The sequence below is a fragment of the Podarcis muralis genome, chromosome 2 (assembly GCF_964188315.1).
Source record: "Podarcis muralis chromosome 2, rPodMur119.hap1.1, whole genome shotgun sequence".
Taxonomy (NCBI): Eukaryota; Metazoa; Chordata; class Lepidosauria; order Squamata; family Lacertidae; genus Podarcis; species Podarcis muralis.
The window spans coordinates 14,076,297-14,092,363 of NC_135656.1; the positions used below are offsets into that span (position 1 = coordinate 14,076,297).

The 16,067-nt window shown below is 48.5% G+C and overlaps 1 protein-coding gene across 2 annotated transcripts in view; it reads right to left on the reverse strand.

Moving 5' to 3' along the window:
* The window catches only part of STAT2 (signal transducer and activator of transcription 2), a 46,713-nt gene that overhangs the window by 15,499 nt on the left and 15,147 nt on the right, over positions 1-16,067 (reverse strand). For both annotated transcript variants that reach the window (XM_028710148.2, XM_077923905.1), the window contains exons 7-17: positions 14,759-14,841; positions 12,504-12,652; positions 12,263-12,421; positions 12,072-12,164; positions 10,786-10,845; positions 10,612-10,632; positions 8,813-8,906; positions 8,128-8,187; positions 5,594-5,677; positions 4,394-4,492; positions 1,719-1,854 (exon numbers count right to left, since the gene is read on the reverse strand). In XM_028710148.2, coding sequence (XP_028565981.2) covers positions 1,719-1,854; positions 4,394-4,492; positions 5,594-5,677; positions 8,128-8,187; positions 8,813-8,906; positions 10,612-10,632; positions 10,786-10,845; positions 12,072-12,164; positions 12,263-12,421; positions 12,504-12,652; positions 14,759-14,841 — 1,038 coding nt within the window. The remainder of the gene's footprint in view (positions 1-1,718; positions 1,855-4,393; positions 4,493-5,593; positions 5,678-8,127; positions 8,188-8,812; positions 8,907-10,611; positions 10,633-10,785; positions 10,846-12,071; positions 12,165-12,262; positions 12,422-12,503; positions 12,653-14,758; positions 14,842-16,067) is intronic.

Consider the following 16,067-nt stretch of genomic DNA (forward strand, 5'->3'; position numbering starts at 1 on the left):
TCATTTTGGACTCGCAGCTGACCATGGAGGCACAGGTCAATTCTGTATCCAGGGCAGCTGTCTACCAGCTCCACCTGGTACACAGAGTGGTGCATGCTCCAGTTATCTCCTGCTTGGACTACTGCAATGCGCTCTACATGGGGCTACCTTTGAAGGTGATCCGGAAACTGCAATTAATCCAGAATGCGGCAGCTAGACTGGTGACTGGGAGTGGCCGCCGAGACCATATAACACCGGTCCTGAAAGATCTTCATTGGCTCCCAGTACGTTTCTGAGCGCAATTCAAAGTGTTGGTGCTGACCTTTAAAGCCCTAAATGGCCTCGGTCCAGTATACCTGAAGGAGCGTCTCCACCCCCATCGTTCTGCCAGGACACAGAGGTCCAGCTCCGAGGGCCTTCTGGCAGTTCCCTCACTGCGAGAAGTGAGGTTACAGGGAACCAGGCAGAGGGCCTTCTCGGTAGTGGCGCCTGCCCTGTGGAATGCCCTCCCAGCAGATGTCAAGGCAATAAACAACTATTTTACTTTTAAAAGTCATCTGAAGGCGGCCCTGTTTAGGGAAGTTTTTAATGTCTGGTGCTGTATTGTTTTTAATATTCAGTTGGAAGCCGCCCAGAGTGGCTGGGGAAACCCAGCCAGATGGGTGGGGTATAAATAATAAATTATTATTATTATTATTATTATTATTATTATTATTATTATTAATTAGCTGGCTTCATGGTTTTTCGCACACAGTGATTCTTGCATAGTACAGAAACACACATACACACATCATGATTCGTGATACATTTCCAGGTCAAAAATTATGAACCCAATATCATTCCACCTGCCTTGCTGCCCCCCCCCCCCCAGCCCTGGGAGCCCTCATAAGGAATCTGTGCCTGGAGGAAGAACTGTGAGGGGAGAGACTTCATCAGGTAAGGCCTTCTTCCACCTCCGTTGCCCCACCCTCAAGTCTCTGCTTCTCAATTTGTATTGTATTATTTTATGCACTGTGGTTTGCCGTTGTTTTATCGATTGTAGTTTAGAAATTATTTATTGTAATTGTTAAGAGTGGATTTCTGCTTAATTTTTAAATGCTGATATTTAATATTACTCTATACTATTCTAATGATTGTTGAATGTTACTTTACTTGATTGCTTATTTTAAAGGTAGGTTGCTTACAGTGGTGCCCCGCAAGACGAATGCCTCGCAAGATGAAAAACTCGCTAGATGAAAGGGTTTTCCGTTTTTTGAGTCGTTCCGCAAGACGAATTTCCCTATGGGCTTGCTTCGCAAGACGAAACGTCTTGCGAGTTCTTGCGAGTTTGTTTCCTTTTTCTTAAAGCCGCTAAGCCGTTAAAAGCCGCTAAGCCGCTAATAGCCGTGCTTCGCAAGACAAAAAAACCGCAAGACGAAGAGACTTGTGGAACGGGTTAATTTCGTCTTGCGAGGCACCACTGTATTTTAAAGTTATGTTTTATTATCACCTTTTTGTATTGCATTAGATTGTTATAAGGTGTACATTTTTTGTTTCTTCAGCTTGCAAACCGCCTTGGGTATTGTAAGATAGAAAGACGGTATACCAATTAAAAGTGATGATGATTATGACAATCATGATACCGGTTTTGGACAATATATCAATATATGGCCCAGTCCTAAACGGTGGGGTTCTGAAAATCCAAAATAAACTGAACCACTGCACTACACTGGCCCCGCATTACCAGACTCCCCCATTACCACAGAGTTTTTCTCTCAGCATCTTGAGTTGATCTGCGTTTAGGCCTCGGTCAGTAGCAGCCAAGAATTGCCAGCTCAGGACTGGGGACAGCTGGTCCCAGGTGGCAGCAGGTGGATTGCAGAAAAATAGCTGGTTCTGAAAGACAGGAGGGGAGAGGGAAAACACACACGGTGAGCCAGGCGAGACCAATTTAGGGAACAGGAGGGACACAGGGCATGAGGCTGGAGGGAAATCCGGGACCATCAAAAGCTTTGGATACAAAGCTGGCCGGGACAATGTCACAAGAGTTACAAAAACCCAACATGGAACCCTGAAGGTGTTGCTACCTTCCAAGTCCCCTTCATCCCAGGCCTGTCGTTCGCCATGGGGCTGAGGCTGCTGGGATCTGGAGTCCAACAACATCTGGGAGAGCGCCATGTTGTCTACAGTGGTACCTCGGGTTAAGTACTTAATTCGTTCCGGAGGTCCGTTCTTAACCTGAAACTGTTCTTAACCTGAAGAACTTTAGCTAATGGGGCCTCCCGCTGCCGCCAGAGCACGATTTCTGTTCTCATCCTGAAGCAAAGTTCTTAACCCGAGGTGATATTTCTGGGTTAGCAGAGTCCGTAACCTGAAGCGTATGTAACCTGAAGCGTCAGTAACCCGAGGTACCACTGTACTTTTGTAAACCAAGGAAATCTTTAATAAAAATACAGTGGTACCTCAGGTTAAGTACTTAATTCGTTCCGGAGGTCCGTTCTTAACCTGAAACTGTTCTTAACCTGAAGCACCGCTTTAGCTAATGGGGCCTCCTGCTGCTGCCGCATCGCCAGAGCATGATTTCTGTTCTCTTCCTGAAGCAAAGTTCTTAGCCCAAGGTACTATTTCTGGGTTAGCGGAGTCCGTAACCTGAAGCGTATGTAACCTGAAGCGTATGTAACCCGAGGTACCACTGTACACAGAAGCGACTTTCATGTAGGAAGAGCAGGTTGCCTGTGGGGAGAAAAGTCACGGGTCGACACATGTGCAAGACTGCTGCAGGCACATGCCCTGTGCAGTGTTGTGTGCTGTGGAGAACACACAAGGAATGGAGTCCGGAAATAAAAGGCGACCAGCGCCAAAGTTAGTGATTGTTTCTCCAGGGGCGTTTCCGGGTATCCTCTGAAGCATGGTCGAGGTGTGTGTGGGGGGGGTATTTATCTGCCATCTTCCAAACTGGGAGGTTGCTGCAGGCTAAACATGGGCAAGGTATCCACATCTAAGTGACAGCAGTTTATATACTGGAATTCTGAATCAAATTATTATTTGCTGCTAAATTAATAATAATAATAATAATAATAATAATAATAATAATAATAATAATAATAATTTATTTATACCCCGCCCATCTGGCTGGGTTTCCCCAGCCACTCTGGGCGGCTTCCAACAAAACACTAAAATACAATAACCGATTAAACATTAAAAGCTTCCCTAACCAGGGCTGCCTTCAGATGTCTTCTAACAGTTTGATAGTTATTTTTCTCTTTGACATCTGGTGGGAGGGCGTTCCACAGGGCGGGCGCCACAACTGAGAAGGCCCTCCGCCTGGTTCCCTGTAACTTGGCTTCTCGTAATGAGGGAACCGCCAGAAGGCCCTCGGCGCTGGACCTCAGTGTATATTTATTCTTATTCTTATTCTTTATATACCACCCTATACCTGCAGGGACGCGGGTGGCGCTGTGGGTAAAACCTCAGCGCCTAGGACTTGCCGAACGCAAGGTCGGCGGTTCGAATCCCCGCGGCGGAGTGCGCTCCCGTCGTTCGGTCCCAGCGCCTGCCAACCTAGCAGTTCGAAAGCACCTCCGGGTGCAAGTAGATAAATAGGGACCGCTTACCAGCGGCAAGGTAAACGGCGTTCCGTGTGCTGCGCTGGCTCGCCAGATGCAGCTTGTCACGCTGGCCACGTGACCCGGAAGTGTCTGCGGACAGCGCTGGCTCCCGGCCTCTAGAGTGAGATGAGCGCACAACCCTAGAGTCTGGCAAGACTGGCCCGTAGGGGCAGGGGTACCTTTACCTTTACACCTGCAGGTGTCAGAGTGGTTCACAGAATAAAACCAGAATATAAAACCACAAAGTACATAATCAAAATATTGGGTTGTTGTTAACCCAATAACACACACCCACCCCACAAACATTTTAAAAGGGCACAGGATGTCAATCAAATCAACCAAAGGTAAAGAGGAACATTTTTGCCTGGTGCCTAAAGGTGTATAATGAAGGCAACAGCCGGACCTTCCTGGGGAGAGCATTCCACAAACGGGGAGCCACTGCAGAAAAGGCCCTGTTGTCGTGTTGCCACCCTCCAGACTTCTCTTGGAGGAGGCACATGAAGAAGGGCCTCAGGTGATATAGTTTTAATGTGTACTATTATATTCGAATGGATTGTTGAGTATTACTTTGCTTGACATAAGTTGTTTATTTCAAAGTTATGTTATTAGTATGATTTTTTTGTATTGGATCAGATTGTTATAAGGTTATGATCTTTGTTGTGTATTTTGTTGTTTCTTCAACTTGCGAACCACCTTATGTATAGTAATTTTTAAATGCGGTATACAAATTAAAAGTGAAATGAAACGAAATGCTTTCTGGCTAGGGGGTCAACCCTATCCCACAGAGAGGGCTTCCAAAAAAGAGAGAAATGTAGTATGTTTCTTACCGTTGGGTTTGGACTGAACATGAGGTACCATAAGATAGAGGCCCAAGCACTGGACATCTGGTTGGTATTAGAGATGACCACCACTGGCAAAGTGGATGTCTAAGAGGAGAAAGATCACAAATCTTAAAAGAGCAGCAATAAATGCAGATCCCATACCTTGAGCTAAATTAAAAGGGCCATGGTCCCCATATGACAAATTCTGCTCTATCCTTGAACAGTATTCACAAACTGGGGCAAAAACACAAGGAAGGCAGTTGACAGATGGGCCTATTGGATCTTCCGTCTTCCCAATCTCCTCTCAGCACCATCTCGTTCTTCTGCAGTGACAAAAATATTCTCAACGAAGATAAGTTTGATCAAACGAAGATTCGGTGATGTTACGCACAAGAGATAGACAGGGTGCCGGCGTTTGTCACCTGTTTCGCCCATGAAGAGTCTTGGGCTTCTTCAGTAAATTCACTCTCACGGTTTTGATATCTTTATAAACATTCACTGGTGGTACAAACCAAAACTTATTAGTGTTTAAATAAAATAAATGCTTAAGTCAAGAAAGAACTTAGCATATGAAGTGCAAGTATTGATTTTCGTATTTATATTCTCAGAAATTACATAATGAATGTTTAAATGTTAATCAGGTTTTGGTTTATATCACCAGTGAATGTATGTAAACACACCAAAATCTTGAGGGAGAATTTCCCGAAGAAAGAAATTAAATATTGTAGCTTAAGCCAAGAAGGAATGTAACATATGGACTGTAAGTAGAGACTTTTGCACTTGTCTGTTCAGATATTATTTAGACATTTTATTTAATCTTCATTGATATCTAACCCTTGAGTGTAACATCGCCGACACTTCGTTTGATCAAACTTACTTTTGTTGAAATCTACAGGAGCCTGGCTAAAGGAACTTTAAAGACTGAATCTTCCTTTTGGACACAATTTGAATGAGTTTTCTGTTTGTGTCTTCTGTAGTACCTTGTTCTCTCAATTTCTGTATTATTAATAAGATTTAGAACGTAGAATGGTTTGTTTGGTAGTGTTTTGTGTGCTGCTTATGCGCTGCTTACTTCATACTGGTCTACTATGAGAATTGGCAGCGTAGGTTCATTTCTTCAGTAGGCTCACTTCAAGCAACCTGGCCAGTAAGAGGACTGCATTCAACCACAACCAACTCCTAACTTCATCAGTGAGGTCCTCATACCTGCAGCTGACAGGTAAAATCTTGGTAGCAATAGTCCAGGATGAAAGTGATGGTGTGGAGCTCCTCTGTGACAGGCAACAATCCCTGTGGGAGGGAGAATGAGAATTAGCAAAGGCAAGAGGCACACACCTGGTTGAGTCTGTTATTTTATACAGACAGATTTTTCTGGAACCTTAAAGATTTATTGGGTTGTGAACTTCTGTAGACTAGATTCCATCCACCAGATCCAGGAAGTGTTAGAACAACGGACTATACACACTACCAAGAACCATATTTTTCGCTCTGTTAGACGCACAGGACGGTAAGACGCACCTAGTTTTTAGGGGAGGAAAACAAGAAATAAGAAAGCAACGCAAAGCCTCCTGAGCTAAGAGGGAGCGCTCCTCCATCTTCGCTCAGGAGGCTTTGCGGGGCTGTCCCTGAAGCCAGGAGAGCAAGCGGGATCGGTGTGCACCGATCCCTCTTGCCGTACTGGCTTTCCTCCCGCAAGAGCCGCACGCTCTTTAAAGGGAGCGCGGCTCTTGGGGGCTTTTCTGGGAGGTGGGGGAAGGGACAGAGCCGCCCGCGCTGTCCCTTCCCCCACCTTCTGCAAAAGCCAGGGATAGCCGCACGAAGCCTCCGCAGGGCAGCAGGATGAAGGCTCCCCGCTGCCCTGCGGAGGCTTCACACGGCTAAGCCAGAAGCTAGAACAGCTAGAGGGAGCGCTGCGCAGCGATCCCGCTGGCTGTCCTGGCTTCTTCTTTAGCCGCGCGCAGCCTCTCCTGGGCAAGGGGAGCCTTTATCCCCTGCCTGGGAGAGGCTGCGCGGCTACCGGCGGGGGGCGAAAGTCTTTGCTCCCCCCCCCCCCGCCTGCCTTCAAAAGCCGTCCAGGACAGCGGAGAAACACGCTGCGTTTCTCCGCTCTCCCGGGAAGGCAGGCAGGGGGGAGCAAAGACTTTCGCCCCCCGCCTGCCTTCAGAAGAGGTCCTGGACCTCTTCTGAAGGCCAGCGGGGGGCAAAAGTCTTCGCTCCCCCCCGCCTGCCTTCAAAAGCCGTCCGGGATAGCGGAGCTCCCTTTAAAGAGCACTTGGAGTGTATGTGCGGCTCTTGGGGGCTTTTCCCCGAGGAGGGAGAAGGGCAGCTCCTCTCCCTCCTCAGGGAACAGCGCCCAAGAGCCGCACACATGCTCCACACAGCTCTTTAAAGGGAGCGCTGAGCAGAGCCTCCCGCCTGCATTCGCTCCATAAGACGCACACACTTTTTAGGAGGGGGAAAGTGCACCTTACAGAGCGAAAAATACAGTACTTAGGTGTGTCTGGGCCAAAAAGGCCATGAAACACAGTACAATAAGTCAGTTTATTGTGATGAGGGTGCCCCAAGCCTCCAAGCAAACTAACTCTACTTTATGCATTGTTGTATTCCCCCCCCCCCCAATACATTTGGCTTTCAGTTTATTATCAAGTTGTTCTGTATTTTACGGATTCAAAAGTCCCTTCGAGACATCTTCCTGTGGAAAGTGATGGATGAATATAATAAAAGAAATAATGACAGAGCACACTTAACTTGAAAAACACTTTTCTGTCTGTACTACGTCTGACTAAGAGCCTTGGATTTCCAGCAGCCAATGGAAAACCCAGGTTGAGAGATGGCAATATCGTACCTAAGTCTGCGGAGAAATGAGGCCTTCTCTTTAAAATGCCTGTTATCAGATAGAAACCCTCTGATTACACACTAGCATGATTCTGTGCATCAGCTATTAAAAGGTAAAGATACCCCTGACCGTTAGGTCCAGTCGCAGACGACTCTGGGGTTGCACGCTCATCTTGCTCTATAGGCCGAGGGAGCCGGCATTTGTCCGCAGACAGCTTCTGGGTCATGTGGCCAGCATGACTAAGCCGCTTCTGGCGAAACCAGAGCAGTGCACAGAAACGCCTTTTACCTTCCCACCGGAGCGGTACTTATTTATCTACTTGCACTTTGACGTGCTTTCGAACTGCTAGGTTGGCAGGAGCTGGGACTGAACAATGGGAGCTCACCCTGTTATGGGGATTAGAACTGCTGACCTTCCGATCAGCAAGCCCTAGGCTCAGTGGTTTAGACCACAGCGCCACCCAAGTCCCACGCATCAGCTATTACGCACAGGGAAATCATGATAAATCAAGGGCAGCAAGCCTTATAGAGGCGGCATCATCATCATCATTATTATTATTTCCCTTATGAATCTTGCGTTTTAGACACACGACAATCCAGTGTTCAACTGGATTGTTTCAGTAGCAGCTAAAATTCTAGTTGGTTAGCGACACTTGTCTCTCTGTTTTTATTCCGGCTTGTTCTTATAACTATTGTATCTTGCTTTTATAATTGGTTTTTTAGCCATTTTAAAACTGCTGGTCTATGGCCGTAATAAACTGATCGGATCGGACTGGTGTGCTTACAAAGCCACCCCACTAAGCCTGCTCGTCCTGTAAGCAGCAGCAATAGCACTGCTGGGAGGCCAGAAAGGAGCTACATCACGGCTGCATTGAGCCAGCCACTCTTGGGAAAGGCAAACCCACCTCACTGAGGCCTTTGCTGCCCTTGCCTTTGCCCAAACCGCTTTTCTGCTCCTTCAGCATCTGCAAAGAGAAGAAGAACCACATGTTTACAGGGCTGGAAGCAACCAGATGCCATCATGCTGGGCAGCACCCCCGGCAGAAGTCAAAGCTGTTCTCATGCCTCTGAGACAGGGGTCAGCAACCTTTTTCAGCCATGGGCTGGTCCACCGTCCTTCAGATCATGTGGTGGGCCGGACTATTTTTTTTGGGGGGGGGGGGAATGAACGAATTCCTATGCCCCACAAATAACCTAGAGATGCATTTTAAATAAAAGGACACATTCTAAAAAGGTAAAGGGACCCCTGACCATTAGGTGTAGTCGGGACCGACTCTGGGATTGTGGTGCTCATCTCGCTTTATTGCATGCACACGAAAGCTCATACCAAGAACTAACTTAGTTGGTCTTTAAGGTGCTACTGGAAGGAATTTTTTTTGTCTTGTTCAGAATTGTGTGGCAACCACAGGAGTAGGACAAAATTGGGGTAGGTGGGTGGGGTTTGAGGCAGAGGGTAACTGTGAGTCATCCCAGAGCTCAAGACTTGAATTGTCAAGTCTTTCCTTCACCACAGCTGCACAAACACAAATTCCCATCCCAGAGCTGCAAACAAACAGGAGTTTTGCATCTCCCCCATCACCAGGCCCTTACAATGTACTTGAAGTCACAGATGAGCCCCTCCACCTGGGGCCGGTCCATCACCATGGTTTTGGTGGTTGACGACAAGATGTTGAACCTCCGAAACCTACAAATGAGAGAGGGAGAGATTTTTAAAAGGACACACACACACACACGTAATCTGTGAAAGCTTGTCGTTATCAGATGGCCAGTAACAAGTTTATAGTCAGGTGGAGTTTTATTGTTATGCTATTCTGCTCAAGAAGGGACACGGGTGGCGCTGTGGGTTAAACCATAGAGCCTAGGACTTGCCGATCAGAAGGTCAGCGGTTCGAATCCCCGTGACGGGGTGAGCTCCCGTTGCTCGGTCCCTGCTCCTGCCAACCTAGCAGTTCGAAAGCATGTCAAAGTGCAAGTAGATAAATAGGTACCGCTCCAGCGGGAAGGTAAACAGCGTTTCCGTGCGCTGCTCTGGTTTGCCAGAAGTGGCTTAGTCATGCTGGCCACATGACCCGGAAGCTGTATGCCGGCTCCCTCGGCCAATAAAGCGAGATGAGCGCCGCAACCCCCAGAGTCGGCCACGACTGGACCTAATGGTCAGGGGTCCCTTTACCTTTATTCTGCTCAAACAGCAGAACAGGAAGCCTAGCTGCCATGTTTCCTTCTGCTTGTGTGACCAGTTCTGGGGTTCAGGTTTCATGAGCAATGACTTGGATTGAGCCTTTTCTACATCCCAGAGGACACCTCCCTGCTGCCAATTCCCCTACCATGCAAGCAAGCGAATTTCACATCGCCATCTCCAAACTGGTGTGTGTGTTTTGTAGAGGTATTCTGCAACATGCAATCGGATGCAACAATAATACGTTTGTGGTCAATTTGTACTGGACTGTCCAATCACCATTCCAGTTTATTAGTTGTCCCATGATGCCCCCCCAAACATTAATTGCATTATTGCCGTTTGGAGGGGCACCCGCACTTCAGTGCAAAAAAAGCAAGATAAACAACAACCTGGAACATGTTTCTTTAGTACGAAGAGTTATGGGATTTCAACAGGAAGTTACGGGAGATGCACTGATTGGAATCAAAGCAATACAGTGGATGCTCGGGTTGCGAATGTGATCCGTGCGGGAGGCGTGTTCACAACCCGCAGCGCCTGCAACCCGCAGCGCCGGATCTGCGCACGTGCGGGTTGTGATTCGGCACTTCTGCGCATGCGCAAAGCATGATTTTGTTTCTGCGCATGCGCAAGCGCCAAAACCTGGAAGTAACCGGTTCCGGTATTTCCGGGTTTCGGCGCGTCCGTAACCCGAAAACGCGCAACCTGAAGCATCTGTAACTCGAGATATGACTGTATGTCTACCCTGAAACTTTTGGAGGACTGAAAGCGGGGTTTGCATATGCACACTACAAAAACATCAAGAGCACAAATAAGAAAGATGGCAAGAGAAGAAGAAGTTTGGATTTGATATCCCGCTTTATCACTACCCGAAGGAGTCTCAAAGCGGCTAACATTCTCCTTTCCCTTCCTCCCCCACAACAAACACTCTGTGAGGTGAGTGGGGCTGAGAGACTTCAGAGAAGTGTGACTAGCCCAAGGTCACCCAGCAGCTGCATGTGGAAGAGCGGGGAAGCGAACCCGGTTCACCAGATTACAAGTCTACCACTCTTAACCACTACACCACACTGGCTCAAGCGGCTCAAGTTGCTGGGTAAGCAAAAGCGTGCCCCTTCCTCTGCCATGTAGGTGCCAAATCAAAACTTGTGCCCCACCACCAGCCTCCCAATGGGCAAGGCTCACTATTTTCCATTGCCTTTCCACAGCTGATGCTTACCTTTCCAAATTAGCAGCGTTCCTGCAAGAGATGAAGAAAAAGAGTTTTTAGTGGAAGATGACCCAGCCCAATGCCCTCCCCACAGTCGCACCGCTGCAATCTTCAGCCCTGCCCTTGCGACTATAAAACAAAGAAACAAACAAAAACCTTGGCACTTCACCAAGAGGAACCCACCGGTCGATCTCAATCTTCACCTCCATTGGGTGGTTTCGATCCAGCAGCTTCACCAGGAGCCTGAATTAAGTGGCAACAACAGTTTGTTATAACCCACGAGATCAAAAGTGGCAGCGGAGTTTCGCTCCGTAAGGGCAAGTGTGAGCCTGGCTCTGTTTCCTCCTTAAATCTCCATTTTTCAGCAGGACAGAGGATGGGAGCAAATGTAGAATTAGTGGGATCTGGCGCCACCTGCTGTTGGCAACCTTGCCCCAACCCCACTACCAGGCCTCACTGACAGCAGCAGGCCTCTGTCCTTCCTGGACCCAATCTTCCCTGCTCCCTCATTTTAAAATCCAATGGCTTTTATTGCAATGTTCTTTGCTGAATACGTCTCTTGGATGTATCTAAGCAGAAGCCTCCTGATCCAATCACCTCTTCCATCAGGGATGGCGGAAACTGTGACCATCCAAGTTGTTGCTGGCCTCCCAAGTCCAATTCATCCCTGCGCTGGGCAGGGGCTGGCTTTGGTCTTTCAAATTTCAGTAACGCCGTGCGCAAGGCCAAAATCCGGCGCCCCATTTCTCCCTCCCGTTCTGCTCAATTCACTAGGTTGTAGTTGCGACGCACCGCAGTGCCCCCTAAGCTCAGTGCCCAGTGGGGTGGAAATGGCTGCACTGCCTTAATAATAATAATAATAATAATAATAACAATTTTTTATTTATACCCCGCCCTTCCCGGTTCAAAAACCGGGCTCAGGGTGGCTAACAACAAATTTAAAACACTTAATTATAAAAGCAGCATAAAATACAGTATAAAAACATGAATAACAATACAAATAAAAAATCAATTAGATAATCCCCAGGGCTAGCTGGCTGAATTGGTCCTACTTGGGCCAGCGAGGAGGCCAGGGGAGAATTAGCTGGGGGGTCTCAGAGCGGGTAATCTTCATAAAAGAGGAGGGGGAGGGAAGAGAAGGGAAATAAAAGATCAGGCTGAATTCAAATTAAAGGCCAGGCGGAATAGCTCTGTCTTACAGGCCCAATGGAAGGAGGTTAAATCCTGAAGGGCCCTAGTCTCATGGGACAGAACATTCCACCAGGTCGGAGCCATCACTGAAAAGGCCCTGGCCCTGGCGGAGGATAGAACTGCCTCTGCCCCCTGGCCATGCTGACTGGGGCCAATGGCAGCCTGACAACAACTGGAGAGCCCCCAGCTGTTCCCAACCTCTGCCTAGTGGTTTTTAATTCATTCCAAAATGGCCGCCACCTGGAAGCCACTGCTGGATTAAGGACCTCTCTCCTCACCTGGCACGGACAGAGAACTTGTTGCTGGTTCTCAGCACCAGAGGCCGGCGGTTGGGCAATGGCATGGAAGGCTGAATCTCCACCACAAATGCACTGGGGAGAAAGCAGAAAGATCTTCAGCACCCACAATCTCTCCCTTCTCACTCCTTCTCTCCCTTTATTTGACGGGTGCCCTCCCTTCCTCTTGGCACCTTTTCAAAAGACAGGCAATTTGCTCTTTCAGCCGCTTCTCCTGCTGGGGCAACTGGACCCGCAGGGGATCTCCTTCATAGGACACCTTCTGGCGCAGCTCCTCCAGGGTGCGAAGCAGCAGCAACAAATGGAAGAGGGTCTCAGCACTCCCGGTGAACCTACGGTGAAGGAAAACAGATGGTAGAAGCACAGGCTGGAGGTGCAGGCGATCTTACTGCAGACCTTCCCATTGAGACTTACCACTTCTCCAGTTCTGTCAAGCTGGTGTCACAATTGTCCCCAATACACGCCCGCCGCTGGCAATCTTGCCACACTGCTAGCTCTGCCAGCAGAAAGTCCCTCAGGGTATCGGAGCGGCCTAGCAGTTCGTTGATCCGATCCAAGAGTTCCTGGTAGAAAGACTGTGAATAAGTAAGAGTGTACCCACACACACAGGCCTAAGTGGGGTGGCAGAGGGGGCAAGGCATCACTGGAGGGTCCTACGGTCCCTGGTACAGTGAAGACATTGAGAAAGATACATACATCACAAGTGTACAGTGGTACCTTGGTTCTCAAACTTAAACCATCCTGGGAGTCCATTTGACTCCCAAAACTGTTAGGTGGTGGCTTCCGATTGGCTGCAGGAATTTCCTGCACTCAAGCGGAACATTTTCGGCTTCCGAAAAGCGTTCGTAAACCGGAACACTTACTTCCGGGTTTGTGGTGTTTGGGAGACGATTTGTTCGACAACTAAGCCGTTCGGGAACCAAGGTACCACTGTATTTTGGGAAATGATACATGACGAGATAAAAAAAGATGTTTAAAATTAGCATGGGAAAAAACAACCACCCTGAACTATTTCTGTTAGGGATTATAGGGGCAGAAATACAGTGGTACCTCGGGTTAAGTACTTAATTCGTTCCGGAGGTCCGTTCTTAACCTGAAACTGTTCTTAACCTGAAGACCACTTTAGCTAATGGGACCTCCTGCTGCCATTGCACCGCCGGAGCCCGATTTCTGTTCTCATCCTGAAGCAAAGTTCTTAACCCGAGGTACTATTTCTGGGTTAGCGGAGTCTGTAACCTGAAGCGTATGTAACCTGAAGCGTATGTAACCCGAGGTACCACTATACCCGCAAAAATTGTTATTTATGTATGTAACAACTGCAGTTAGGATTCTTTATGCGCAGAAATGGAAGGCAGAAGTTCCCACCAAAGAAGAATGGGTAACGAAGACTATGCAGAACGGGCAAAATTAAGAGGATCTCATGATGAGTGTTTCATGGAAGAATGGATGCCTTACTCAGACAGTTTAAAGAAATACAGTGGTGCCTCGCAAGACGAAATTAATTCGTTCCACAAGTTTTTTCGTCTTGCGAGTTTTTCGTCTTGCGATGCACGGTTTCCCATAGGAATGCATTGAAAATCAATTAATGCGTTCCTAGGGAAACCGACTTCAGACCAGGTCCGGGGACAGTCTGTCCCCCGACCTCTTCTGAAGGCTGGGGGGGGGGGGGACAAGGGCTTTTCTTCCGACCCCCAGCATTTTAAAAAACCCTGGGACAGCGGAGGGCTTCTCCGCTGTCCGGGGCGATCTTAAAATGCTGGCGGGCGGCATTTTAAAATCGCCCCGGGACAGCGGAGGACTTCTCCGCTGTCCGGGGCGATTTAAAAGCCCCTGGGAAGGCAGGCAGGGGGTACAAAGACTTTTGTCCCCCGCCTGCCTTCAGAAGAGGTCCTGGACCTCTTCTGAAGGCTGGCGGGGGGCGAAAGTCTTTGTCCCCCCTGCCTGCCTTCAAAAGCTGTCAGGCCAAGGCTTCGCGGACCTCTCCGCAAGCAGCGGCAGCGCTGCCGCTGCTTGCGGAGAGTTGCCGGCATGCCGAAGCCTGCGCGCGCTGAGATCAGCACGCCCAGGCTTCGCGGACCTCTCCTGCCTTCAAAAGCCGTCCAGGATAGCGGGAAGCGCTTCCCTGCTATCCCAGACTGCTTTTAAAATGCTGGCGATGGGGAGCAAAGCCTTTCGGCCCCCGCCAGCCTTCCTGGACCTCTTCTGAAGGCCGGAGGGGGGGAAAGGCTTTGCTCCCCACCGCTAGCATTTAAAAGAGGTCCCTGGAGATTTCCCTATGGGCTTTCGTCTTGCGAAGCAAGCCCATAGGGAAATTCGTTTTGCGAAGCGCCTCCAAAACGGAAAACCCTTTCGTCTAGCAGGTTTTCCGTCTTGCGAGGCGTTCGTCTTGCGGGGTACCACTGTACTATAGTACGATGAGCTCGAGAACAGGATTTGAGCTACGAGCCACAGAAGCGATTAGATTATAATATTGTGGCTACGATTGATAGATAGGAGATAGGGAGCAGCAGAAGGGGAGAAACAAGAACTCCATGGAAAATGGGATGGGAAGTAAAAATAAAAAATAAGAGAAAAGACGAAATTGTGATTTTATTGCATGCGTTAAAAATGTTGAAACTTAATAAAATATCATTGGAAAAGAGAGAGAGAAAGGTAGTGTTCAGACTCACTTTGCGGCAACGGTTCACATTATTCACCATGTCCTGCAACGCCCGTGTTCTTTGGGCTGCAGCCTCAGGAGTGGGCGTACTTCCTGCAAGAGAAAAACTGCATTTAATACCGCGGGTGAGGTCGGCGGTAGCTACTTCCAAGCCAATAAGGACCCACCGGAAGCTGCCAACTATTGCCTCGGGGAAGTTCAGTTCCTGGTGTCTCGCCAGCCAGCAAGGGTAGGCAGGAAACACAAGGCACATTACGGATGTGCTTCCTTTGTGGGTTCTTTATAATAATTTTATAATAATAATAATTTATTATTTACACCCCGCCCATCTGGCTGAGTTTCCCCAGCCATTCTGGGCGGCTCCCAATCAAGTGTTAAAAACTACAGCATTAAATATTAAAAACTCCCCTAAACAGGGCTGCCTTCAGATGTCTTTTAAAGATAAGATAGCTGCTTATTTCCTTCACATCTGAAGGGAGGGCGTTCCACAGGGCGGGTGCCACTACCGAGAAGGCCCTCTGTCTGTTCCCTGTAACCTCACTTCTTGCAATGAGGGAACCGCCAGAAGGCCGTCGGCGCTGGATCTCAGTGTCCGGGCTGAGCGATGGGGGTGGAGACGCTCCTTCAGGTATACAGGACCGAGGCCGTTTAGGGCTTTAAAGGTCAGCACCAACACTTTGAATTGTGCTCGGAAACGTACTGGGAGCCAATGCAGCTCTCTCAGGACTGGTGTTATGTGGTTCTGGTGGCCACTCCCAGTCACCAATCTAGCTGCCGCATTTTGGATTAATTGCAGTTTTCGGGTCACCTTCAAAGGTAGCCCCACATAGAGCACACTGCAGTAATCCAAGTGAGAGATAACTAGAGCATGCACCACTCTGGCGAGACAGTCTGCAGGCAGGTAGGGTCTCAGCCTGCATACCAGGTGGAGCTGGTAGACAGCTGCCCTGGACACAGAATTGACCTGCGCCTCCATGGACAGCTGTGAGTCCAAAATGACTCCCAGGCTGCGCACCTGGTCCTTCAGGGGCACAGTTACCCCATTCAGGACCAGGGAGTTTGGCTTTCAGTCACTGTTTTGGTCTGACAGTAACTCTCTCTTTCCTTGCTTTGCAAAAACTCCTGTCAATAAATAAGTCTTCAAAGTGCCTCAATTGAATTTTGTTGCTTATTTGTTGCCACAATAGATTGGCATGGCTAGCCCACTAGAGTTTGTAAAGGGGAGATCTGAAAGACGGAGGCATCTACAGAATCTAAGCTGGGAGATCAGAGACACCACAATGGTTCGGCACACAGAGACCCACACACCCACACCAGCC